Here is a 26,966-nt window from a genome sequence, read left to right on the forward strand (position 1 = left end):
CAATCGGCATGTGAGGTCACTGCGTAGTCACTTACGTAAATTGATATTTATAGTCGGTTTAAATAAAAATAGTCGAAAACAAATGTATATTCAGCCATTCAGAATTCGTTTTTATTTCATCTTCTTTCACAGTTTAGGTTGCACAGTGAATTAAGTTAGAAAACATGTCAAGTTCAACATCGCAAAAGTCCAACTACAGATATTCACGCATTTTTTTGTTGATTTCTATTTTTATATTTCTTACAAGTATTTCAATAGAATAACAGAATTATACTCAGTAATATTAAAGCGCAATTCTAATGTATTTGCATTAAACTAGTACAAACAAAAGCTTGCAATATAGGCTATTTGTACAGTACATAAACACCAATTGCAAATAAATATTTGAACCATGTATGTACTACATTTCACACACAAGTGAAAACTCTAAAAGAAAGCTTATTTCCAGCCTAAATGTTATAAATTCACAGCAAAATCAATTCAGTAGAAATGTAATGATCCTGAAACCTATTCTGCTATTAAATCATTAACTTACTGAGGATAATGATATTCAGGATACATCATGTAAACAGATTATGCCCAGTGCATGTACATGATCACACTCTCTCACACTCACACACACACATTCGTTCTTACATGATAAATGTCCATGATTGTCTGATTCGTCATTTGTCTCATTACCTTTCTTCATATCTTTTACAAACAGACACACACACCAGCACTCATGCACAGAGATTGCATATTCGTTTTAATAGTAGGTCTCTTTTTCCACCCAGCCTGCAAATGAAAGACAGAGAGAGCAAAATTAATTAACTGAATTTAAAAAATATATGCAGGATAAAGCTCTATGCACAAGCATTCAATTACTAGGCTCTACAGATTCTCTGTAATATTGCTGTATTGTTTCCTGGACCTTAAATTTTAATAGTACTATTGGAAAACTTTAGCTGCACCATATAAATTCAATATGCACCAGTTCAGTTCAAGTTCAAGTTTTTATTTACCAATTATACTTACAGAAAACATATAAACAGTACAGTTAAATAACATTGAAACTAAACTTGTTCATGAATCCTTTGTTTGTTCTGAACAGTTAAACTGCCCGCTGTTCTTCAGAAATCCTTCTGGTCCCACAGATTCTTTGATTTTTCAGCATTTTTGTGTATTTGAGCCCTTTTTAACAATGACTGTATGATTTTGAGATCCATCTTTTTTTCACTGAGGGACTCACATGCAACTATTACAGAAGGTTCAAACGCTCACTGATGCTTCAGAAGGAAACACGATGCATTAAACGTTTGAACAGAATGAAGATGTGTACATTTTTCTTATTTTACCTAAATATCATTTTTTTTTTTTTTTTCATTTAGTACTGCCCTTCAGAAGCTACAGAAGATACTTACATGCTTTTCAGAAGACAAAATAAGTTATATTTACCCTGATCCTCAAATTCAAAAAGTTTTCACCTCCCAGCTCTTAATGCATCAAGATTTTTTTCTGAAGCATCAGTGAGCATTTGATCATTCTGTAATGGTTGCAGCCCCACAGTTGAAAAAATGGATCTCAAAATCATACAGTCATTGTTGGAAAGGGTTCAAATACACAAAAATGCTGAAAGAATTTGTGGGACCTGAAGGATTTCTCTGAAGAACAGCAGGCAGTTTAACTGTTCAGGACAAACAAGGGACTCATGAAAAACTATCATTTAACCAAAAAAAAAAAAAAAAAAAAAAAAAACACACCTGTGGATCATTCAGGTAACAACACAGTATTAAGAATCAAGTGTATGTAAACTTTTGAACAGTGTCATTTTTATACATTCAACTATTATTTTCTCCTGTTGACTATATGTAAACGTCTTTTATGTGAAATATCTTATTCAGGTCAGTACTAAATTAAAAATAACATGTATTTTGTATGATCCTTCTTATTTTGGTAAAATAATTAACATTTTGCAGATTCTGTAATCTTTTGATTTCAACTATAACTAATAAAACTAAAACTTTATAAAAACAGGAAGATTACTTATAATAACACTGCTCAGAAATGTTCTTTGTAAACATCTGTGCTCACCTCCTGGATTCCTGCGTAGGATTAATTTACGGATCTCGTCATACACAAAGATTAGCAAACTGTACGGGAAAGCACAGAACCACCACATAATCCTGTAAAAGGAATAAGACAATAAGAAAGGAAAAGGTGAGGACAGGAGGAGCGAAGAACATAAGCTCTTCTAAGGAGCAGAAATGTGTGTGCGTGTCCCTTACTTGAGCGGGTACATCCTCAGGGCAATGTCCATACCGGGGCAGTAGGACAGGAAGGCGGCCAGAGCCGTCTCAGTAAACAGTCCGAAAATGAGAATCCTATTCCTGTAAGTGCACAGGTTAGAGAATAGCCTTTAACAGAGACGTATGCAAATATCACACTCTTAAATGCGCTCACGAACACACACACACATATACTGACTTCATGCCCTGTTGGAAGACGGAGTTTCTACGTGTCTTGCAGATGATGAGGTCGGCCCACTGCACCACCACAATGCTGACGAAGAACGAGGTGTGACAGGTGAACTCGATGATCTTACGCTGCTCGTAGGTCTGAAACATACATATTTAAACAGATACAGAATGAAATACAAACATTTTAAAAATAGCAAACATTCCACACATATGTTCTGTAATTGTTTTTAGAACAAAATAGTGCTGTCAAAATTAGCATGTTAACGCATGTGATTAATTTTGGTGAAAAATGTCTAAAAATATTTAACGCAGTTAACACAGGGGCAGGCCATCCCACTTACAACTGTTGCTTCTGTCTCTTTTTTTTCTGTGTTTGTTTAGACACAGAACGTCTTTACGACCACATCAAACAGGAGGCTTATCAGACGCACACTCTACTTCACCTCAGCACCAGACGCTAGTCAAATGAGCGTGAAAATGGTACAGGTGACAAGGAACTTCAGTAGATCAACAGTAAACTGCGGTCAGATGAGATGCTGTCAGACCATATGTCAGTAAAAACTAATTTACCTGTCCTGTCAGCCTTTATACTGCTCTTCAGCTGCATGCATGAATACGGCAGCACACACTGTAGCTTGTATCGTTTCATATTAAGGGAGTAGTTCACTTCCAGAACAAAAATTTACAGGTCATTTACTCACCGCCTTGTCATTCAAGATGTTTGTGTCTTTCTTTGTTCAGTCGATAAGAAATTATGTTTCATGAGGAAAATATTTCAGTAATGTTCTCCATATAGTGGACTTCAATGATGCCACCAAGTTTGAACTTCCAAAATGTATTTTAAATGCAGCTTCAAATGACTCTAAATGATCCCAGCCGAGGAAGAAGGGTCTTATCTAGCAAAACGATCGGTTATTTTTGAAACAAATAGACAATTTCTATATTTTTTCAAATATATTGTCTTGTCTAGTTCTGCGTGAACAGTTTTTTCTGGTTCAAGTTAGGGTATGTTGAAAAACTCCCATCTCCTTTTCTTCCCCAACTTCAAAATCACCCTACATCACTGCAGAAGTACCAACCCAAACGCCCTTTACAAAAAAAAGATAAAACAGCAATGTAGGACGAAGTTGAAGTTGAAGAAGAAAATGAGATGGGAACTTTTCAACATACCCTAACTGTATTGACCCAGATTACGCATGAGCATTGCAGAGACGAGACAAGACAAGCATTTTTTTTATTATTATTATTATTATTATTTTTGGGGGCTTTTTATGCCCTTTATTGTGATAGAACAGTACAGAGATGACAAGGAAAGAGCTGGGGGGAAAGAGGGGAGCAGGATCGGCAAAGGACCTCAAGACGGGAATTGAATTTGGGTTGCCGTGAGCGCAGCTGCACTATATGTCGACGCACTAACCACAAGGCTATTGGCGCTATAAGATGGGCATTTGACATTAAAAAGTATATAAATTCAGTTTGTTTTGAAAATGACCGATCGTTTTGATAGAAAAGACCCTTCTTCCTTGGCTGGGATCGTTTAGAGCCATTTGAAGCTGCTTTTAAACTGAATTTTGGTTAAAACTTGGGGGAACCATTGAAGTCCATTATATGGAGAACATTCCTGAAATGTTTTCCTCAAGAAACATAATTTCTTTACGACTAAAGAAACAAAGACATGAACATCTTGGATGACAAAGGGCTGAGTAAATTATCTGTAAATTTTTGTTTTGGAAGTGAACTAATCCTTTAAAGTGAATGAAATACTGTATATTGTCTTTATGTTGTTTCTACATTCATTTGAAGATTAAAATTATTGCAAAATAAAAGTATATTTACAAACTTTAATGTTAGGTGGGATTAATCGCGATTAATTTCAGAAAATGTGTGGTTAGTTAATTTTTTAAGCAATTGACAGCACTAGTTAAAAACTATGGGTTACAAATTAAAAAATATATATTTTGGTAGGAATATGGCAAATATATTGCCTTCAAAAATATATATGTCAACTTTACATAATTAAAATCAATGTCAAAATTATTTTCATGATTAATTACACTTAATCACATAAATATATTTAAATAATTGGTTTTAATTTTTAAAAATGATTCACCAGTATATTTTAAAGAAATTAATAATTTTATTCAGCAAGCGTGCAATAAAATTATCAAAAGTGACATTTTACATTTGTAACGTATTACATTGTAATGTATCATGGTTTCCACAAAAATATTATGCAGCACAGCTATTTTTTAAAATTGCTATTAACAATAAATGTTTCTTGAGAAGCAAATAAGCATATTAGAATGATTTCTGAAGGACCATGTGGCACTGAAGACCGGAGTAATGATGCAATAAATTACATATTCAAATATATTAAAACAGAAAACAGTTCTTTTAAATTTTAAATAATACATTACAATAGTCAGTTTTTTGCAATATTTAAAAAAATAAATGCAGCCTTGGTCAACATAAGAGGTGCCTTTCAAAAATATTTTGCGTGTATGTCAGTGTGTGTGTGTGTGTGTGTGTGTGTGTGTGTGTGTTTACCCATTGCTGTCCATAGGCGTCCTCCAGGTCATTAACTGCACGATCGTCCCAATCCAGTCGAATTCCCAGCAGCGTTTGAGGCAGAAAGCCATTCTCAGCCATGATCACAAAATAGGTAAAGAATCCTCCCAGCGCCTGGATCATACCTATACACAAAATACATATGCGCAGATAAACACATGTAATTGCTTTTATCCCTGCAGAGCATGAAAAGCTACTTTATTCACAATATTATTCAGAAGCATAAGGCCTATTCAGATTTCTAAAGTGGTTTTTCATTGACACTTATAGTGCATAATCTATATATTTCTTTGAAAAATAAGTTGCATGATTATTTAGGATAAAAAGGTGTACATACCACATAAAAAAACAACACTGTCTCATACTGCGCACATAAAATTAAGTAATAAGTAGTTAAAAACAGTTTATTCCCCCTTTTACCATGTCTTATCTTGCCTAGGGCAACAAGTGAACCTAGCGACCCATCAGAAAATAAGTGCACGATGCCTGTGATGTTCATTTGTTTGCACAAAGAGATTCTTCACAGACCACAAAGTTTACAAGAATTAAACTATAAAGGGCATGTGTGTGCGTTTGCTGCTATCTGCGTGCAAGTGCATTTGAGGCTGACCGATCTGTCCGTAAGCCATGCTGATGAGCCTCTCATTCACCAGCTTGTCAGTTTTGGGGTTTCGGGGCTGACGCTTCATAATGTCACTCTCTGCCGACTCGTACGCTAGAGAGATCGCAGGAACCTGAGAGAGAGAATGATGACAGTGATGACAGAGACGCTCATATGTGTGTGTGTGAAATGGTCTGGTGTCTGGCACCCGAGGGCAGTATCACACTTGACAGGAATTGGAAGTAAGACTGAATGCGCACAAGTGTGAGTGTGTATAACACACCATGTCAGTTCCAAGGTCAATGCAGAGGATGGTGACGGTGCCCAGAGGCAGCGGCACACTGGCGATGATGAAGAGCAGGAAGGGTGTGATCTCTGGGATGTTACTGGTCAGGGTGTACGCAATCGACTTCTTCAGGTTATCAAAGATCAGACGACCTAAAACATATATATGTTTTATATGTGTAAAATTGACCATTAAAACCAGTCAGGCCAATACATGTAGAAATTTGAAAGTGAGAAAGCAAGGAAAAACTGTAATGCTTCATTTCCTTAGTCCTAATACTTAATATTCCTTCTCTGTTTTACCCTCTTCCACCCCCGTAACAATTGAGGCAAAGTTGTCGTCCAGCAGGATCATGTCAGCAGCTTGCTTGGAGACGTCTGAGCCAGCGATTCCCATGGCAACGCCAATGTCAGCCTTCTTCAGAGCAGGGGAGTCATTCACCCCATCACCTGTCACTGCCACTATGGCACCCTGCAGCCAGAGCCAGCCAATCAGAATTAGAGTCAATGACCAGTCAGCCAGTCAGAATCACAGAAAGAGCTTTCAGGAATTCTGAATTAAAGACCAGTCAGAAAATCAAAGTCTGAGTCAAAAAGTCTGTCAAAAAAAATGTACACTACTGTTCAAACATTTTTGGTCGGTAGGATTTTTCATGCTTTTGAAAAAAGTCTCTTATGCTTACCAGTGATGCATTAATTTAAACAAAAACACAGTAAAACATTCACACTATGTAATATTTTTATAATTTAAAATAACCGCTTTCTATTTGAATATTTCTATTTTAAAAATGTATTTCTGTGATGACAAAGCAGAATTTTCAGCATCATTACTCCAGTCTTCAGTGTCACATGATTGTTTAGAAATCATTCTAATATGCTGATTTGGAGCTCAAGAAACATTTCTTATTATTATCTGTGTTGAAAACAGTTGTGCTGCTTAACATTTTCTTGGAAACATTTTATCTCTAAATTCTGACTTTTTTTTCTCAGAATTGCACAATATAAGCATAATTAGGGCAGCCGTGGCCTAATGGTTAGGGAGTCGGGTTTGCAGTCAAAAGGTTGCGGGTTCAAGTCCCAGGTCCGGCAGGGATTGAAGGTGGGGAGAGTGCTGCAGCAATAGCAATATGGCTGCCCACTGCTTCGGGTGGGTGGGTGTGTGTGTTTGTTCACTGCTCACTACTGTGTGTGTGCACTTGGATGGGTTAAATGCAGAGCACTAATTCCAAGTATGGGTCACCATACTTGGCCTCATGTCACGTCCTTTCCTTTTCCTTTAATTGTGAGAAATAAAGCCAGAATTGCTTGCAACTTGCAATTCGGACTTTATCGCAAATGCGAATTTGTATCTCGCAATTCAGACTTTTTTCTTGCAATTGCAAGTATCTTGCAATTCAGACTTTTTTTCTTGGAAATGCAAGTTACTATCTCACAATTCTGACTTTTTTTGCAATTGTGATTTTGTATCTCGCAATTCTGACTTTTTCTCACAAATGCAAGTTTGTATCTTGCAATTCTGACTCTTTCTCAAGATTGCGAATGCACATCTTGCAATTCTGACTTTTTTCTTGCAACTTCGAATTTATATTTTGCAATTCTGACTTTTTTCTCGCAAATGCAAGTTTGTATCTCGCAATTCGAATGCACATCTCGCAATTCTGATTTTTTTCCTTGCAAATGCGAGTTTATATTTTGCGATTTTGACTTTTTCTCACAAGTGCGAGTTTGTATCTTGCAATTCTGACTTTTTTTCCTCACAAATGCAAGTTTTTCTCAGATTTTTATCACAACTCTGACTTTTTTCTCATAATTTTGACATTTTTTCTCATAAATGTAAGATATAAACTCACAATTGCAAGTTATAAAGTCCAATTTTGAGGGGATCAGAATTGAGTATATATCTCACAATTATGAAATTATATACCACAATTCTGACTTACTGATAACTTGCAATTGCATGTTATAAAAACAGAAATGTGAAATATAAACTCGCAATTCTGAGAAAAAAGGTCACAATTGCGAGATATAAATTACCAATTCTGACTTTTTTTCTCAGAATTGCTAGTTCAGATCACAATTCTGACTATATAACTTGCAATTGCAAGTTTACATTACGCAGTTCTGAGAAAAAAAGTCAGATTTGCAAGTTTATATTTAGATTTGCAATTGTTATGAAGTCAGAATTGTGAGATAAAAAGTTGCAATTACTTTTTTTTATTTTTTATTCAGTGGCAGGAACAGGCTACCATACCAGTTACTGGCCACGTCCCATTGTAAAATAAACAAATCACAGTGCAAATAGTGCATTATGACAAAGGCATCAGTAACCAAAATATTGCCTTTTTCCAACACCAAAATTGCATACAGCACCTTTAAGAAAAACCTGCTAAAATGAAAGTAAACGAAAAACTTCCAAAGGTCTGATATTTCAATCTAGATTGTATTCTGTGAAATTTGTCATGTGTAAGACTTCTAGTGTGTGATATTTTAATATTCACAAACACACACACACACCTGTCTCTGGCAGCCCTCCACGATGATGAGTTTTTGTTGGGGTGAAGTGCGAGCAAACACAATCTCTGTGTGGTTCTTCAGAATATCATCCAGATACTCGGAGCTCATGTCCTTCAAGTCTGAACCATGAATCACACAGGCCTTAGCGTCTCTGAAACGCACACACACACACACACAGAACAGTTCCCAATTCCATTATCTGTGAAGAAGCAATAAAAGCAGATAAAAACCCATTCAGATAGATTTAGTTTACACACACATATGCACCCATACTCTCAAGCAAACACTCAAAAGAGACAGATTCACACACACAGACCGTGGATTGACTTGGCTGAGAGGTATATTAAGTCTGTCAGCGATATCCTCCACCGTCTCGTTGCCCTCAGAGATAATGCCGACGCCTTTAGCAATGGCCTTAGCGGTTATAGGATGGTCACCCGTCACCATGATAACCTGTAAATATGGATTTCGGTCACCATTGACATTGGACACAAAATGCTGAACTGTAGATTAATGGATGGAGGGAACCTATAAATGGATACCTTAATACCAGCGGACCGGCATTTTCCTACAGCGTCTGGCACTGCGGCTCGAGGCGGATCGATCATGGAGATTAAACCCAGGAAACAGAGCTGGTTGACTGGGAAGTTCACATCATCAGAGTCAAACTCAAACCCTCTAGGAAACTGTGAGGGAGAGAGGAACAGGTGGCAGAACCCTGAAAGAGAGAGAGGGTAGAGTATTAAAGAAAGAAGGAAAGAAAGAGGAAAAGAAGGAAGGTAGTACTTACCCAGAACCCTTTCACCCAGTCCACCCAGCTCCATGTATGCTCCCTGAAACGCGTCCTTCCAGTCATCGTCCAAGGGCATTTCCTCACCATTGATCATTATGGTACTGCACCTGCATTATCAATCCCCCAATAATCACAGTTATTGAATAAAGATATAATGGCTGTGAATAATCACAGATATTAGTCGCAACTATGGAATATTAACGGATCAACCATAATTACAGCAATTAATTAGAAATTATGATGGAATTATGATGTATCATTAATAATCACAGTCATTGACTCATGTTTGTTATTGCCTAATGTTGTTTTAGTATTATTTATATACTATTATAGTGTTAATTAATATTGTATAATTAAATTTAATTAAATTTTGTCATTAATTACTCATCCTCATGTCATTCTAAACAGAACTTTGTTTACTGTCAAAAACATAAAACAAAAAAACGATTTATTCAGCAATTTTCTCTCTTCATGAGAGTGCATTCATGAGAGTAAGAAATTGCTGAATAAAGTCATTATTTTTGCTTTCTTTGCGCACAAAAATTATTCTTGTAGCTTCATAAAATTACAGTTGAATCACTGATGCCACATGGATGATTTTAACGATGTCTTTACTATCTTTCTGGGCCTTGAACGTGTCAGTTGTCTTGTTGTCTATGCAGGTTCTGAAAGCTCTTGGATTTCATCAAAAATATCCTAATTTGTGTTCTGAAGATGAATGAAGGTCTTACAGGTTTGGAACGACATGAGGGTGAGTAATTAATGACAGACTTTTCATTTTTGGGTGAACTATTCCTTTAAGTTTCAGTAATGTTGTTATGTGCTTTGTCATTTTTATTATTATTATTGGCATTTTTATGCCTTTATTTAGATAGGACAGTGTAGGTAAGACAGGAAGCAAAGTCAGAAGAGAGAATGGGGTGGGATTGTGAGGTCCACGAGCCAGGATTCAAACTCGGGACACCCGCAGCACAGCAGTGCTATATGTCGACGCGCTAAACACTAATTGTTTTTTATCTTTAATATTCCTTCATAGCTTTAATCAGTTTTTATTTCAGTTTTAGTTTTGGTAATCTAATAATTTTTGAATTTTCTTGACATTTATTTATTTCAGTTAGTTGCAAAAACAACTTCTAATTTCTAATTGTATCTAACTTCTTCAAGTTTTTCATCTGATATAAATGTAAATACTACTTCATATTTATTTTAATACAAAAAACGAAAATTATTTTAACAGCTTTTTGAGTTAACAATAACAATACTGCAATAATCACATATATAAATAACAATTACTTAATTATGATGAATAGTTAAAGCTTTTGGGTCTGTAATTGTTGGTACATCTCATGTCTGTGAAGTATATTTTTAACATATGTTTTCATCAATATAAAGCCTCGATGCTTACATTTTCTAGTACAAAATTATATTTTTCCCAATCACACAACTATTTGTTGAAAAAGCCTTTTGTTCAAAAATGATGTTCATATCACATACAACCCTGGTATTCAGCTGTCCGATTTTGTAAAGCTGCTCATTCTACCCTACATTTAAGCATGAAAATGACCTCAAATATAAATTAATTTCATAGCTTTGCCTTCAGTTAGATTAGGTTATCAAGACATTCGGGTGTGCGCTTCAAAAATAATAAGTGTTTATTGTGATATAATGTGTTTTATTTGTGTCGAAAAACCTTTGTCAACTAAGTTACCCAGTAGAAAACCCCCCTCAAAAAAGAATGGTTTGTCCCATTCTCGCATAATTTGCACAGTATGATGATATTTCCTCTAGAAGCACATGGATGAAACAGTTATGTTCTCTCTATTTTCCCAATATTGGTTAAACTATCAAACCTGTGTCAAGAATGGATTAATTAGACTGTCAACAGTGTTACACAAGTATTACTGTTACAAATTTTAACAAGACAATTTAAAGAAAATTTATGTTTTATGAAAATATATTTCTAAACATACCAAACGCTTAGTTCTAGGCTTCCATGTTGAGTATAGACCCCAAAACACTAAAAATGTCAGCTAAGTTACCTGTCAACTGTGTTACCCAGTAAAGGTAACATGGTGGAGAGTTGCAAACATAGATGGAATTTTATGCACATATTCCTACATATCACGTTTATTTATATAGAACTTTATACAATATTGTTTCAAAGCAGCTATGTAAAGTCATGTTTGGGTTTTTCGGAAACAGGTAAACTTTTTTCTTCACATTGTCAAATTCTAAATGTACTGCTAATTATAGAACAACCATTTTATTCATCAATTAAAACTATGACGTCTCATCATTAATCACAGCTATTGATTCATGTTATTCCTGTTCTATATATGGATTCACTGTATCAAGGTCTGGTATTGATTACCTGTCCAGAATCCTCTCTGGGGCTCCTTTCATCACCAGCAGGTGTCCAGTGAGACTGTCTTCTATCTCGTGAATAGACAGCTAAGAGAGAGAGATGGGGATGATTATTTATATCTTAATCGATATCTGTATGGCATCGACATGATTTGTTTGTTTAAAATCTGTACAGCTTAGGCTGTGTGTATCTTGTAGGTGTACCTGGTATTTGTTAGTTGAGTTGAATGGGATTTCTGCCACTTTTCGGTTGTTTTCTCTGAGAGTCTGAACACAGCCGGACGAGAGCTCGACACACTTCAACAGAGCAGATTCCGATGCATCACCTGCTGTGTCTCTCTACAAACACACAGAAACTCACAATGTCACAAATCAAACAACAGTAGAGCACAATCCCTCATCTTAATTATGATTAATATAAATCATACTGTACACGGCTATTCAAATGTTTAAGTTCGGAAGTATTATTAAAAATGTTTTTCAGTCTTGTAGTCTCTTGAAATAGCTTTTTCATAAAAAAAATTAATTTAAAATGTAATTTAGCAACTATTACTTCAAAAATCATGCTAATATGCTGATTTGGTGCTCAAGAAAGATTTCTCTTTATTATCAAAGTTGACAGTGAAGAATGTGAGTTGCATACTTGCTGAATAAAAGTACTAATTTCTTGTTTTTCGTGTGTATGTGTGTTTTAATTTCTTTTGTATGTGGTGTATTACCTTGCGCACAGGAATGCTGTCTTGTCCAGGTTTGAAGACAGCACGGTTACAAAGTCCTGCCACTCGAGACAGAGAAAACCATGTAGGAGAGCTTTTATCAAAGCAACAGCCTATACACACACACACACACACAGAATGACATGACAAAAAAGACATTTGGTCAAGTGTGCTCAAACAGTTACAGATGTATGAACAGATCAAGAGAATTATCCCTGTAAATGTTCAAACAATATCACAGCACTGGCCATTTAGCAGATGCTTTTAATCCAAAGCGACCTAACATATGCTAATTGCTGGGACAGTGTCCTTAGAGGATTATGGCTAATGTGCCTTGTTCAAGGACACAATGGCCACCGTAACTGTGATCAGAAACACTAATTGACGCTGGGAGCTTACACTGTGTCTTAACCAGGCATGTTCTCATTAAAAAAATCTTATTTGCAATAGATCTGTGTGGAAAAGAGACTGACAATCAAGCCATCATTCACTGATAATCTCTTCTTTCTGTAAACTATTAACCACTGCAACAAGATTGATTTAGTAAGTTCAGAACTGAGTTTAAATGCATGAACAAATCATTCTGTTTTGTGAATTGAGTTAACTGATTCATTGACAAGATCTGACTTAAAAGAATTATTTATTCACAGATCATTATCATTATTACGGCATCATTACTCTCACGAAAGCACAAATAAGTTAAGGCAGGGTTTTCAGTGAAGAATGACTTAAATTGAATCATAAGACTTTAAAATAAAATGCATGGACTACCTCTGTAATGCTTTTTTTCGCTTTAGAGCATTATTTTAAAGGATTAGTGTGTCTTTCTTTAGTTAAAAAGAAATTAAGGTTTTTGAGGAAAACACACCAGGATTTTTTCCCATATAGAGGACTTCAATGGGAGCCAATGGGCTGAATGCCCAATTTGCTGTTTCAATACAGATTCAAAGGGCTCTACATGATCCCAGCCGAGGATTAAGGGTCTTATCTAGTGAAATGACCCGTCATTTTCTAAAAAAAAAAAAAAAAAAAAGTACACTACCAGTCAAAAGATTTTTTTGTTTGTTTTTTAAATAATTCTCTTCTGCTCACAAAGCCTGCATTTATTTGATTCAAAATACAGCAAAAACAGTAATATTGTGAAACATTTTTACCATTTAAAAAAACTGCTTTCTATTTGAATATATTTTAAAATGTCATTGATTCCTGTGATCAAATCCTTCAGAAATCATTCTAATATGCTGATTTGCTGTTCAAGAAACAGTTATTATTATTATTATCAATATTTAAAACAGTTGAGTACATTTTTTCAGGATTCTTTGATGAATGGAAAGACACAAACATTTCTGTGAATTAAAAAGTTTTTGTAACATTGTACACTATACCATTAATTGGGAAAGAAATTATAGAAACTAACACTTGATCAAAAGTGATGATAAACATTTATAATGTTACAAACTATTTCTATTTCATATAAATGCTGTTCTTCTGAACTTTCTATTCATCAAAGAAACCTGAAAAAATTCTACTCAACTCTTTTCAACATAAAAATAATAATAAATTATGTGATCATGTGAATGGAGTAATGATGCTAAAAATTCAGCTTTGAAATCACAGGAATAAATTACATTTGAAAATATATCAGAAAACAGAAAGCAATTATTTTAAATAGCAAAAATATTTTAATATTTTACTGTTTATGCTGTACTTTGGATCAAACAAATGCAGACTTGGTGAGCAGAAGACACTTTTTTTTAAAAAAACATTAAAAATCTTACTGTTCAAAAACTTTTGACTGGTAGTGTATATACAAATGTTCATTTTACACTAGTTCAGTGATGCGTGTCTACGACTTCACGCATTACTAAATAAAGTTGGAAAGGTCACATGTGGTTAGTTCTTTGTCTGTGTACTTCAGTTCCGAAAGGTAGGGTAGGAGAAAACTCCATCTCATTTTCTCTTCCAACTTCAAAATCATCCAGCATCGTTATTTTATCTTTTTTTGTAAAGGGCGTTTCCGCCTACATCACACGTGACTACATGGAAGTTGTGGATGCAAAGCTAGTGCAAGACAGGCATTTGTGGTTAAAAAAGTATATACATTTTTATTTACTTTTAAAGAAAATGGCCGATCGTTTTACTGGATAAGACCCTTATTCTTTGCCTGGGATTGTGTAGAGCCCTTTGAAGCTCCATTAAAACTGCAGTTTCAACCTTTAGCCCATTAAACCCCTTTGAAGTCCACTATATTGAGAAAAATCCTGGAATGTTTAACTCAAAAACCTTCATTTCTTTTCGACTGAAGAAAGAAAGACATGAACATCTCGGATGACATGGGGGTGAGTTAGTTATCAGGAAATTTTAATTCTGGAGTGAACTAATCCTTTAAACCTATGTGCCCGCTACCATTCTAACCTGATTGGTCCTCGGTGGTGTCGGCCTCGTGGATCTGATTGTCAAACCACATGTGAGCGACAGTCATCCGGTTCTGAGTCAGGGTTCCAGTTTTATCTGAACAGATGGTGGAGGTGGAACCCAGAGTCTCGACGGCTTCCAGATTCTTCACCAGACAGTTTTTGCGAGCCATGCGTTTAGCAGTCAGAGTCAGACACACCTGAGACAGAGATTGAATGGAGTTAAAAAAGAGACGACAACGTGCCATGGTCTTTCTGCTTTTTGAAAAGTGCTTTTGCGAGTTTGTAAAAATCTATGGCAGAGGGCCTTACAAAGAGATAAAAAAAAAGTAAAAAGAAAGAAAGAATGAGAAAAAACTTCAGAACGTCTGGGTATGCTTCTGTTCAAAAGCTTGGGGTGGGTAGGATTGTTTAATATTTTTGAAAGAAGTCTTTTATGCTCACCAAGGCTGCTTTCATTTGATAAAATATGAAACAGTACAATGTTAAATATTGTTACAAAACTGTTTTCTATTCCAATATATTTTCAAATATGTATTTCTGTGATGGCAAAGCTGGATTTTCAGCAGCCATTTCTCCAGTCCTCAGAAACCATGATGCACTTTTTTCTTAAATTCCAAAGAACATTGTAAAACCAAAATGTCTTTTTTGTGACTTCTGATCAATTTAACACAGCCTCGTACTAACTCCCAAACATTTGAATCATAGTGTATATGAATGTCACAATACAGTACGTGTTTATATGTGTCTCACCGTGACAGTAGCTAACAAGCCCTCAGGAACATTGGCAACAATGATACCGATGAGGAAGATGACAGCCTCCAGCCAGGTGTAGCCCAGAATGAGTGACAGAATGAAGAAGGACACGCCCAAGAAGATGGCCACACCTGTGATGATGTGAATGAAGTGCTCGATCTCCATGTTGATGGGCGTCTGACCCACTTCCAGACCAGATGCCAAAGTCGCAATGCGGCCCATCACTGTACGATCACCTGTAGCGATCACTATGCCATGGGCTGTACCTGCAAATACACAAAAATCAACCAAATAACATGTGAAATTAAGACACAGGAGTGTCAAATAAATGCAAATGAATGCATACAAAAAGAAATGAATTAATGAGTGAGCTAAAGAAAAATAATTAAGCATTTGAATGAATGAATTAATAAATAAAGGACTGGCCTTCCACACAGTTGGTGGAGAAGAAGCTGATGTTTCTGGTCTCCAGAGGGTTTTCATGAGTAAATTCCGGAGAACGGGTCTGAGGCTCTGACTCTCCGGTGAGAGATGAGTTATCCACCTGAGAAAGACAGACAGGAAGTACAGAAGAGAGGATGTTCTCTTTCTGATCTCAGGCTTCTTATTAAGATGATAAACAAAGCAGATCTCAGATCTGAGATTGTTCTCTTAATATCTATCGACATCACTCGCGCTTTCTCTACCTTGCAGCCGCTGGAGGAGATGATCCGAAGGTCTGCTGGGATTCTGTCTCCGCCCTTGATCTCCACCAGATCTCCCTGAACCACCTGTTCTGCATTTATCTGAAGTTTCTCTCCCTCACGAATCACCATAGCTTGCTGAAAAAAATAAAGTCCATTCCAAAGTTCCTCAAACGTGATGATGAAGAAGGGGAGAGTAAGCATGTCAGAACAGAGTTTGTAATATGCAACCTACTTCATGAAAAAAACATATTCATGAAAATCTGTATGGGTGTGAATATTTATAGATGATATACTGTCATTCAAAAGTTTGGGATCTGTAAGATTTTTTATCTTTTTTCTCTTATGCTCATCAAGGCTGCATTTACTTGATCAAAACACTGTAATATTGTGAAATATTATTACAGTTTAAAATAATGTTTTTCTATTTTAATATATTTTAAGATACAATTAATTCCTGCGATGCAAAATTGAATTTTCATCAGCCATTACTCCAGTGTCACATGATCCTTCAGTAATCATTCTAATATGCCAATTTGTTACTTATCAATGTTGGAATCAGTTGTGCTGCTTAATATTTTTTTTGGAACCTACAATTCTTTCGTCAGGATTCTTTAATGAAAAAAAAAGTTAAAAAGAACAGCATTTATTCAAAATAGAAATCTTTTCTAACAATATAAGTCTTTGCTATAACTTTTGAATCAATTGAACACAAACAAAAGAATCTGTCGGCGTCAATAGCCTCATGGTTGGCAAGTCAACATATAGCACCATTGCGCTGCGGGCAACCCGAGTTCGAATCCTGGCTCATGGACCTTTCCCGAACCCACCCCCTTCTCTCTCTCCCACTTCGCTTCCTGTCCAACTACACTGTCCTATCCAAAAAAAGGCATTAAAACGGCAAAAATGAATCCTTAAAAAAATATATATATATATGACAGAATCAAAATTTACTGACCACAACTTTAAATGATAGTTTATATTGTTACAAAAGATTCTTATTTTACATTTAAACTTTTTATTAATGATAGAATCCCGAAAAAAAAGTATCACAGGTTTCAACAAAATATTCAGCAGTACAACTGTTTTCAACACTGATGATAAATCAGCATATTTGGATGACATCTGAAGGATTATGTGACACTGAGGACTGGAGTAATGATGCCGAAAATTCAGCTTTGCATCACAGGAATTAATTACATTTTAAAATATATTCAAATAGAAAACGGTTATTTTACACTGAAATAATATTTCACAATATTACAGTTTTTTCTGGATTTTCAATCAAAAAAAGCAGTCTTAATAAGCACAAGAAACTTCTTTAAAAAATATTACAAATATTACTGATCCCAAACTTTTAAACAGCAGTTTATCACTTTACAATGGCACCATTGTTGGCTGTTGAACCACGCAGATTTTTAACTTTAAAAGTAACTTTAAGAATTTATTTTTTATTTAATTTTAAAAATCATAATCAGTTTGTGTTTTTTAATTGTAACATTTATACTCCATTTAATTTGAAAGTTACTTTAAAATGACAGCATTTAATTACATTTAATTTAATTGGATTTAATTTAATTATGCTTAATAAACTCATCAGTAAGAAAAAAAAAAAAAAACAAATACATTTTCATCTTTGCCTTTATACTGCTTTTTATTTCTTCATTTTACTTCACCACATTTATTTTCTGTATTGTCTATTTCTGTACTGTCGCAATTTTGCAACCAGCATGCCAACAAAGCTAATTCTGAGAGAGGGGGGTGGTAGAATGACATGTGGTTTCTTTCATAAGTTAAGAAGGATTTACATACATTTATATAAATCATACATTGGGCTTTTAAATGTTAAAAAGGATTTACATGGATTTATGTAAATCATATAAAATATTGCTCATAATGGTTTCCGTTTCGGATTTAGTATCATTTACATGTATTCATTATAGCAAACACTTTTATCCAAAGCAATCCACTGCTGCTATCATACTGACCTGAGGCACCATGTTTTTGAATGAGTCCATGATCCGGGAGCTTTTGGCTTCTTGATAATATGAGAAGCACCCGGTTATGATGACCACAGCAGCCAGAACCACACCCAGATACAGCTGCAGCAAATCAGAGACAGGGAAACACAAGTCAAGGGTCAGGAGGTTCAAAACGACTCACATTTTTTGCCTTATAAGTTTTAAGCCAAGTCCACCACTCTTTTTTCATCTGTAAATATGCTATAGATAAAAAAACAATAACAAATAGACAACCTTATGCAGAGCTGCTGACATCCTGCAGTTTAATTTCTACTGTAATTCTTTATGCTAAAATGCACCTGTAAACTTTAGTGACCAGCATGCAACAGCTGTTACCATCTAAATCACTGCAAGGGTTTCTCAGGGAATTACGAATTAAACAAAAGCTACCATATTCACATGAAAAATAGACATAAACGTTGCAAAACAACTGCATAGTAAGACCATTTTAAACACAGACATAATGCCATAAGTCTTAAACTAAACAGTTTGGAATGGACACACAAATCATAATGATGTAAAAGAGCAAACACAGTTAAATGATCCTTAAATTCACATTTTCATTTATCACTGACCCTAAACTGTCCCACAAGCAGCTGGGAGCTCAGTCCACAGACTGGGACTCATTCATCATACTAGATATGGGACAGCAGAGCTAAACCTCAGTCGCCAACAACGTGTGCAGCAGGTTTTAATTCCCCTCTGGTGGACTGAGACCAATTTAACTCATCATTTTCGTGATTCCCTCTTTTAATCGGCTTAAATGCGGATTTTAGAAAACTTGCACAGGTATTAGGTAAATATTACGGACATATGAGTACTTTTAGTCCTACTACTTGTATGAATTATAGTGTATGAATGACTAATTTGTGTTACCTGCTTCTCTTTATAATGAGGGTTGTTTCAGATTTAAGCAATGAGTAAGCTGAATTTTTAAACAGGAAACTACAGATTTGTAAAAAGGAACTTGCACAGGTGCAGACGAAATTGTTGAATAAAGTCATTATTTTTGTTTTCTCTGCACACAAACGTATTCTTGTAACTTCTTAACTTTGAGGTTCAGCCAGTAAAGTCACATGGACTATTTAAACAATGTCCTTACTACCTTTCTGTGCCATGAACGTGGTAGTTGTGTTCCTGTCTATGCAAGGGTCAGAAAGCTCTCGGATTTTAATCAAAAATATCTTAATTTGTGTTCTGAAGATGAAGATCTTACGAGTTTGGAACGACATGAGGGTGAGTAATTAATGACCAGTGTTAGGGTTAACACATGACTTTTTAATTGACAAGAAAATATCAGTTTTTTTTTTTTTCAAATAAGTAACGCCAGTTACTTTTTTTCCTCATTTATTGATTAAAATCTCTCCTGTCCCCATGTTGAGAGAAATCGGGAGTAAGATGTTAGTTCTAGAATAAATGTGCACATGCATTAATTCATCTCACTCACAAAAAACAGATTCAGTATTCCTCAAAATGAATAAAAACTGTGAAATTCTAATACAAATACAAATATCCTTTACGCATTTAATCCCATTTTATTAACCAAATGTCTTTGCTGCCAAACTTTGATGATTCAATTCAACCAATGTAATAAGCAAAAATTACTCAAGATAATTAACATTTGTTTTCCCTTTTTTTATTGCTGTAGACTTGACATTCTACTGTATAGAAATGAATTTACTTTTCTCAAAGCCTGAGGCTTTTGATGTGAAAAGGCTTTTACATTTGCCAAACACATAACTTTTTATATTAAAAACAAACAAGCAAGCCCTGCCCAGATTTAAAAAGTAAAACAAAAGTAAAGTAACACATTACTTTCCATAAAAAGTAACTAAGTAATTAGTTACTTTTTTAGGGAGTAACTCAACATTGTAATGCATTACTTTTAAAAGTAACTTTCCCCAACACTGTTAATGACAGAATTTTCATCTTTGAGAAAACTATCCTTCACAACTAGATAATGAATTGATTTTAAATGTACAAAGCTAGTAGCATCACCTAAGCTCAAATAACTAAAACAGCATCCAGACCAGAGGTTGCATTAGACTATAATGTCACTGTCATTTTGACAGACAGGGTCGTAAAAATTCCGTCATAATCTATTATTACCCGTCATGTTCATATTTTAATTATAATAACATATTTAATTGCTTTTATCTTTGTTCACATTTTCATTTTTAATTATGAACCTGCAGGACGATATAGGCATTTCTTTTGAAGAGAACAGATGAATAGATGAGACTGTGTTACTTTTTATGTTCAACACCACACCCTGCAGTCATAGCGATTTTAATATATTCTCATTTTTATGAACCAATATTGATTCGTAAATCCCAATCGATCTTTTGGTTTATGCTGTTTTCAGTTGATGAATAAACAGTAGTGCACCTCCCATCCAATAAATCGCAACAGGCTAAGCTTTGTGTTACTTTTGGTATGAAACAAAGCCTTAGATTTCAAATTATATCAATTTCATTAGGAAATTCAAGCAATAAATACCGTTTTGGCACTTGTGACGTGATAGCTCGTTGTAGCTCATGGGTGCTGACCTGTGCGTAATCAAACGCATAGCAAAACATTTGTGACAGTGCCTGCATCCCAATGTGCATACTATCCACCCTATCTGCCTTAAATAGTATTGAAAATTACTACTATTACATAGAATTTAGGATGGATAGGATGCACATTGGGATGCGGGCAGTTTTCATTTTTGTTCTGGATCCCGTGCTCTGCTGTTACACTGGAGCACACTCAGCACCAATTGGACAGGGGGAATTACTGTTAGAAGTTACAATAGATCACTCTCAGTGTAGTCTGTGAAAGTGACGGGCGGCCTTCAAATTTTTTCCATCACTGATAAAAAAAAGAATTCCGTCAGTGACGGACAATTTTCGGTTAACGCAAACTCTAATCTAGACAGATTAAAACCTGTGGCTTAAAACAGGCCTCAGTTCTCATAACAACTGACAGTCTTACTGGCTGCTTAATAAGCCCTCTTATTCACATTGGCTGGACAGTAAGTGCACTCACATTGTCATTGACAGGCTCATCCTCAGTGGCCGCCTGAATACTGTAGGCAAGAAAGCAGAGGATGGCGCCGATCCAGAGCAGGATGGAGAATCCTCCAAACAGCTGCTTACAGAACTTCACCCACTCTGGTGTGGTGGGCGGCGGGGTCAGTGCATTTGGACCATCGCGGGCCAGAATTTCTAGCGCTCTCTTATGGGTCAGACCCTGGTGGGATGGAGACAAAGTTATTTAAGATTCCCTGCAGCAACTCTGAAGACTCTCTGCTAATAAATACAGCTTGAACCAGTCTAAAGTAGTTTACTGATCTAAAGTGGTCACTAGGATGGTGGTTTTAGAAAGGTTTTAGGGCAATCAGCAGATCAGGATTAGAGACCACGGCAGCATTTTCCTAAAGCATTATTAGGCTCGACTGTGGTTTCTATTTGTTTTTAGGGTTGCAATGCTTTTGGTAAACGCAGTTCAGGTTAACTAAGCTGAATAAAATAAAAAGGAATAAAATGAAGTAAAATATGAAATTAATTAAATTAAATAAAAAAATAAAATAAAATGAAATGAAATGAAATAAAATAAAATAAAACAGAATAAAAAAAAGAAATAAAACGAGATTATATGAAATAAGATTAAATAAAATGAAGTGAAATAAAGTGAAATAAAATAAAATTAAAAGAAATCAAACAAAGTGAAATGAAATAAAATAAAATAAAAATAAATAAAATAAAATTTAATAAAATAAAATGAAAAAATGAAATAAGATGAAATAAGATTAAATAAAATGAAATTATATGAAATAAGATGAAAACGAAGTGAAATGAAATAAAAAAGTGAAAAAAATGAAGTGAAATGAAATGAAATAAAATAAAATAAAATAAAATGAAGTGAAAAAAATAAAGGTGAAATGAAATGAAGGTGAAATGAAATTAAATAAAATGAAATAAATAATAATAATAATAATAATATTATATATATATATATAATGAAATAAAATAAAATGGAAAATTAAATGAAAAGAAATAAAATGAAATTAAATGATATGAAATAAAATGTGAAATGAAATGAAATAAAAAAATTATAAAATAAAACATCAAACAAAATTTTAAAAATAAAATGAAATAAAATAAAATTATGTGAAATGAAATAAAATACAAAAATAAAATGTAAAAAATAATAAAATAAAATACAAAGCTTCTCAATGTACTTATAGCATATAGCCCCTTTAAACCAAGTTTTTTAAGGCACTTACATACAAAACAGGAAAAAAATGTGTGGATATCAGGTAGACAAGATTAAACCAGTAAACTAAGCTGCAGCAGAAAGTTACAAAATATCACAAAATAGCTAAAAAAAAATCTATTTATTTAGCAAAAGCTATTTTTTAACCAACTAACATCACTAATTAAGACATATTCCAAAGCCATGTTTAGTTGGCCGTGGGTGCATTGTTTTAATGTGGCGGTGGGAAAAATGTCATCACAATTTGAAAAATATCCGATTCATTATAGCAAATGTCGAGGGTGAAAGTTAAGATGACTCACTCTGGCAAGGTCAACTCCATAACGAGTACTGAGCTCATCTAGAGACAGCTTATGATCATCCTGTAGAAACACACACAAGAACATCAGATATAATATAGCACTTCATGTTTGCCAATTAGTTGGACCATCAAAATGTATCACATTCTTCTAGAGACGATTTCATTGTTTGATTTTTAATTATCATCTCTTACACTCTCATACCTGCGGGCTCTCTCTTTTTTCATGTACACATATGCACAGACACAAAATAATAATTTCTTACCAGTGACACCTCTTTCTTCAGCTCATCTAAATCTTTATCTTTCATCTTTCTCTTTCCTCCCGTCGGAGCAGCCTCAGGGCTGCTTTCATGTCCGGACTGAGACAGAGAGAATAATACCAAGAGAATCAAATTTTATTACTCAGATGTTGCTCCTTCATAGCTTATGAGACTTCTCGGTTTCATTCAGTATATATCTACATAGCAATAAGTGAATTCAGCTGAGATTTTTCCTTCCTAAGGGTATTTACATCATGTTTGCACACATTTGTTAATTAGTCAGATGGATATTTATAGCTAAATCATCATTTTTCACCTGAATTGTAGCTCTGTACTTTAATGAACTCCATTATGTGCCTTCAAAACTACTATGACACATCTTTGACAGTGTTATCAAACATTGAGAGGGCTCGAGCATATTGGTTCATGTAAAGTAGTGTACTTTGTGCTCGTCTCTGGCAGGAAAAGTGTGCTGTGTGCTGACACGCTAGGAACAGGGTGTCATGGAAATCACCTGGTCCTGTCACTCTTACTCAGCTGTGACTGTGTGCGTGTGTGTCTGACACGTGTACAGACAGAGCAGCATGTGGAACAGAGAGAAGATCATTCATTACGCCTTAAATCAGACCTCTTTTCAGAATTAATTCATATTAATACCAATCAAACATCAGCCAGCCTGATCTATTACACCTCTCAGCCTCATTATGAGCACACAGACAGCATCACATTAGTAAAATAGTGTTCAGATAAACACACACATGTCAGATATAACAGAAATAAAATTCCACTGTGAATCTCAGAAAAATTGTCAGGAATTGTTCAGGTCATATTTTTCCACCCCAGAATGAAACATCAATTATAAATGTAACCTATTTTAGGACTTATTTTTAACATTTTGGTTGCATTGTGATTTTTTATGTCATTTATAAGCCCTATCCCCCTCCTCAATTCACAGATGTACACATACATATATTTATATACACACTACCAGTCAAAAGTATTTGAACAGCGAGATTTTTAATGTTTTTTAAAGAAGTCTCTTCTGCTCACCAAGCCTGCATTTATTTGATTCAAAGTACAGCAAAAACAGTAAATTTCTGAAATTTTTGACTATTTAAAATAACTGGTTTCTATTTGAATATATTTTAAAATGTAATTTATTTCTGTGATTTCAAAGCTGAATTTTTACCATCATTACTCCAGCCACATGATCCTTCAGAAATCATTTGAATATTCTGATTTGCTGCTCAAAAACATTTATTATTATTATATTGAAAACAGCTGAGTGGAATTCAGGTTTCTTCGATGATTAGAAAGTTCACAATGTTAAAAAAAAGTAAGTGTTTGTACTGCTTTAAAATATTAAGTTTACTCAACTTAAATTTCCATGTTTTTTTTATGTAGTACAACTTAACATTTCATGTTGACTAAACGTAAAATTGTATTTTTTAAATACTTTTTTACTTTCAATAAAAAAAAAAAACATTTGATACAATTATACAAGTCAATTTTTCCCTTTAAGATAATTTTTGTCTTCACCAATAGGTAAAATAGGGGAAAAATGTAATAAGTAAAGAACACAGTCACATATTCATATCAAATCTCTTGTGATCCCTAATTCCTAGTAATTCACATCAACTGATAATAATATTTAATAATTACATAAAATAATAAATATAAAAATTATAAGAGAGGGAGGATTATGTGAGGGTAAGGGAAATCGATATAATATGTTTTGTTTATAGTGAATACTTTAATACTTTGCCCATATCTTTTCAAATTGTATACAGATACAGAGAAGATTAACATGCCCCCTGCAAAACGTAAAATTTTAAGGCAGCACAAACACTTACTTCTTTAAGTCAAAACAACTTTTTTTTAAACAGTTTTAAGCATTTATCTAAAATAGAAATCTTTTGTAACATTATAAATGTCTTCATCAACATTTTTGTTTCAATTTGAAAATTAAAGTGTTAATTTCTATCATTCATTTCCCCCAAAAAATTTAAATCATTTTTAAAAGTAGCATTTGTAAAGCACAACTGCAAGTAACCATCATGCTTATTATATTTTTTAAATCAGTTTTTTAAAATCCATTTTTTACTACAGTAGTAAGAATAAGACTCTTTTTACATTATAGCAACAGTTAGCATTCAAATTTGCTTAATTGTCATAATGTCATAATTTGAATGGTTTAAAAAAACATTCTTTATTTTCTTACACGCAAATTCTGATTACATTTTTGTTCTTTTAATTTTGTTGTGACACATCACCCAAACATTTCTTTGTGAGATTCACCTTCAATTTCCTTCCTGTCACTTATCTCCCACACAAATCATGCCGTATTCATCAGAAACGCTGTGATACTAAACCAATATATTATTTAAGGGTGCACGACACTCATAACAATCTGTTACAGAAAGAAAGAAAGCCGGCGAGAGAACAGGATAGACAGAATAATTGATGAAGCACCACAGGAAGACACACTCACCCCTTTTCCCATGTTCGCTGATAATGAACTGACGCCCAGATTTCTCCCACTCTCTCCTCACACGTGTGGAAGACACTGGTGGCTTTTTTTGGAGGTAACATACCCTTCTCCACCTGATAACACACACACACACAGAGCTTGTTCTCTCCCCCCATTTGTGCCTCAGGGTAACCCGAAGCTCACTTCCCACCCCCTGCCCTTAAAAACACACAGACACACACACAACCTTCATGCCCACGGCTCTGTATACCTGCACCTGCTACCACTTTCCCCCCCTCTTTCTTTTTCCCTTACACACACTTTTATTATCATCATTTATTTTATGCTTGTTTGAAGGGCAGAGGAAGCGAGACAGGCTGAATTCTCCATCACCGCGATCTGTTGGTGATGATGTAGCTTGAGGATTTCTTCGCCATCTAAATCAAGCCTTGAGACTGTGGGAACTACAACTGCCATCAACGTCTCTGCCAGATCCATTAAGAACTGGACCGGAGAGAGCAGCTGCTCTCCTGACCCCGCTGTGCCCGGCAGCAATACTTGGCTGACGTAAAAATCAGTCATAAATCACATGAACTTCACATTCTACACTATTCATTGTCTCTTTGGAGGACATATTTCACTTTTTACAGTTTTCTTTTTCTTTTCAGGCTGATATAGATCAAAATGGTCTAAACTTTGCAGAGGCAGTCTGTGTGCTCTGGTTATAGCATATTATTATCTACTTAATAAAAATAATGTAGTTTACTGACTGTCTCTTGGCACTAAGATGGATTATAACATTAGGCTACTACAGGCAAACAGGGCCAGGGAAGTTTCCGCCACGGAGGCAAGGGAGGCAGTGTATTGTGTATCCTCAAAATATTGGATGAGACAAAAATTTGTAGTACAAAAAAATTCTGCGTGTTCTTCCTTCATGAATCAGTCTGAATGAACAATAAAATGGCTTTAATATGAAGACCACTTTGTTGCATCAAAACAAGACTTAAAATGGCATGAAAACATGATCTGTGGGAGGTTTTAATCAGCTTTTAAGGGTAAATTTCAATATTTACTGAGCTTTGATGACTGATAATCTGAAAAATAAAAGAATATATATTTTAAAGTAAATTACTCAAAAGAATAGCTGACAATAGTTCACAAATAAAATATATTGTTTAAATTGCCTTGAGTTTTATTTTGGAATAAATGTAAAATGCTTAAAAATACTTGAAGAGATTCATACTTGGCTTTAATAAACTAAACTGAATATTGATTACACTGTTACAATGTAAAAATATAAAATAGAAGTTTTTTACTTTTTCTGATAGCGTAAGTCATGTTTATTTAACCACGTAAATGCAGCTGGGACATGAATTTACCTTTGATTAAAAAAAAAAAAAAACTGAGGACTTTGCCTCCTCATTTACTATAAACTATAGTTATGCAATATTAATCCGTAATCTTCCCTGCTGAAAACAGCTAAAACCAGCTGGTTTTAGCT

At 34.6% G+C, this 26,966-nt stretch overlaps 1 protein-coding gene across 1 annotated transcript; it reads right to left on the reverse strand.

Moving 5' to 3' along the window:
• Positions 1 to 97: 97 nt before the first annotated feature.
• Positions 98 to 25,599, reverse strand: atp1a2a (ATPase Na+/K+ transporting subunit alpha 2a). The gene is made up of 24 exons (XM_051129119.1): positions 25,487 to 25,599; positions 22,999 to 23,094; positions 22,737 to 22,796; positions 21,205 to 21,408; positions 18,142 to 18,255; positions 16,157 to 16,291; positions 15,897 to 16,014; positions 15,468 to 15,736; positions 14,716 to 14,914; positions 12,304 to 12,413; positions 11,789 to 11,923; positions 11,592 to 11,671; positions 9,218 to 9,327; positions 8,970 to 9,145; positions 8,744 to 8,880; positions 8,428 to 8,578; positions 6,217 to 6,385; positions 5,912 to 6,066; positions 5,638 to 5,761; positions 5,007 to 5,152; positions 2,467 to 2,597; positions 2,268 to 2,369; positions 2,074 to 2,165; positions 98 to 777 (listed from the first exon to the last, which is right to left on the reverse strand). The coding sequence occupies exons 1-24, from the start codon at positions 25,496 to 25,498 to the stop codon at positions 749 to 751; spliced, it is 3,054 nt and encodes a 1,017-aa protein (XP_050985076.1). The 5' UTR covers positions 25,499 to 25,599; the 3' UTR covers positions 98 to 748.
• Positions 25,600 to 26,966: the final 1,367 nt, after the last annotated feature.

Source organism: Labeo rohita, chromosome 2 (genome assembly GCF_022985175.1).
Source record: "Labeo rohita strain BAU-BD-2019 chromosome 2, IGBB_LRoh.1.0, whole genome shotgun sequence".
NCBI classification, from domain to species: Eukaryota; Metazoa; Chordata; class Actinopteri; order Cypriniformes; family Cyprinidae; genus Labeo; species Labeo rohita.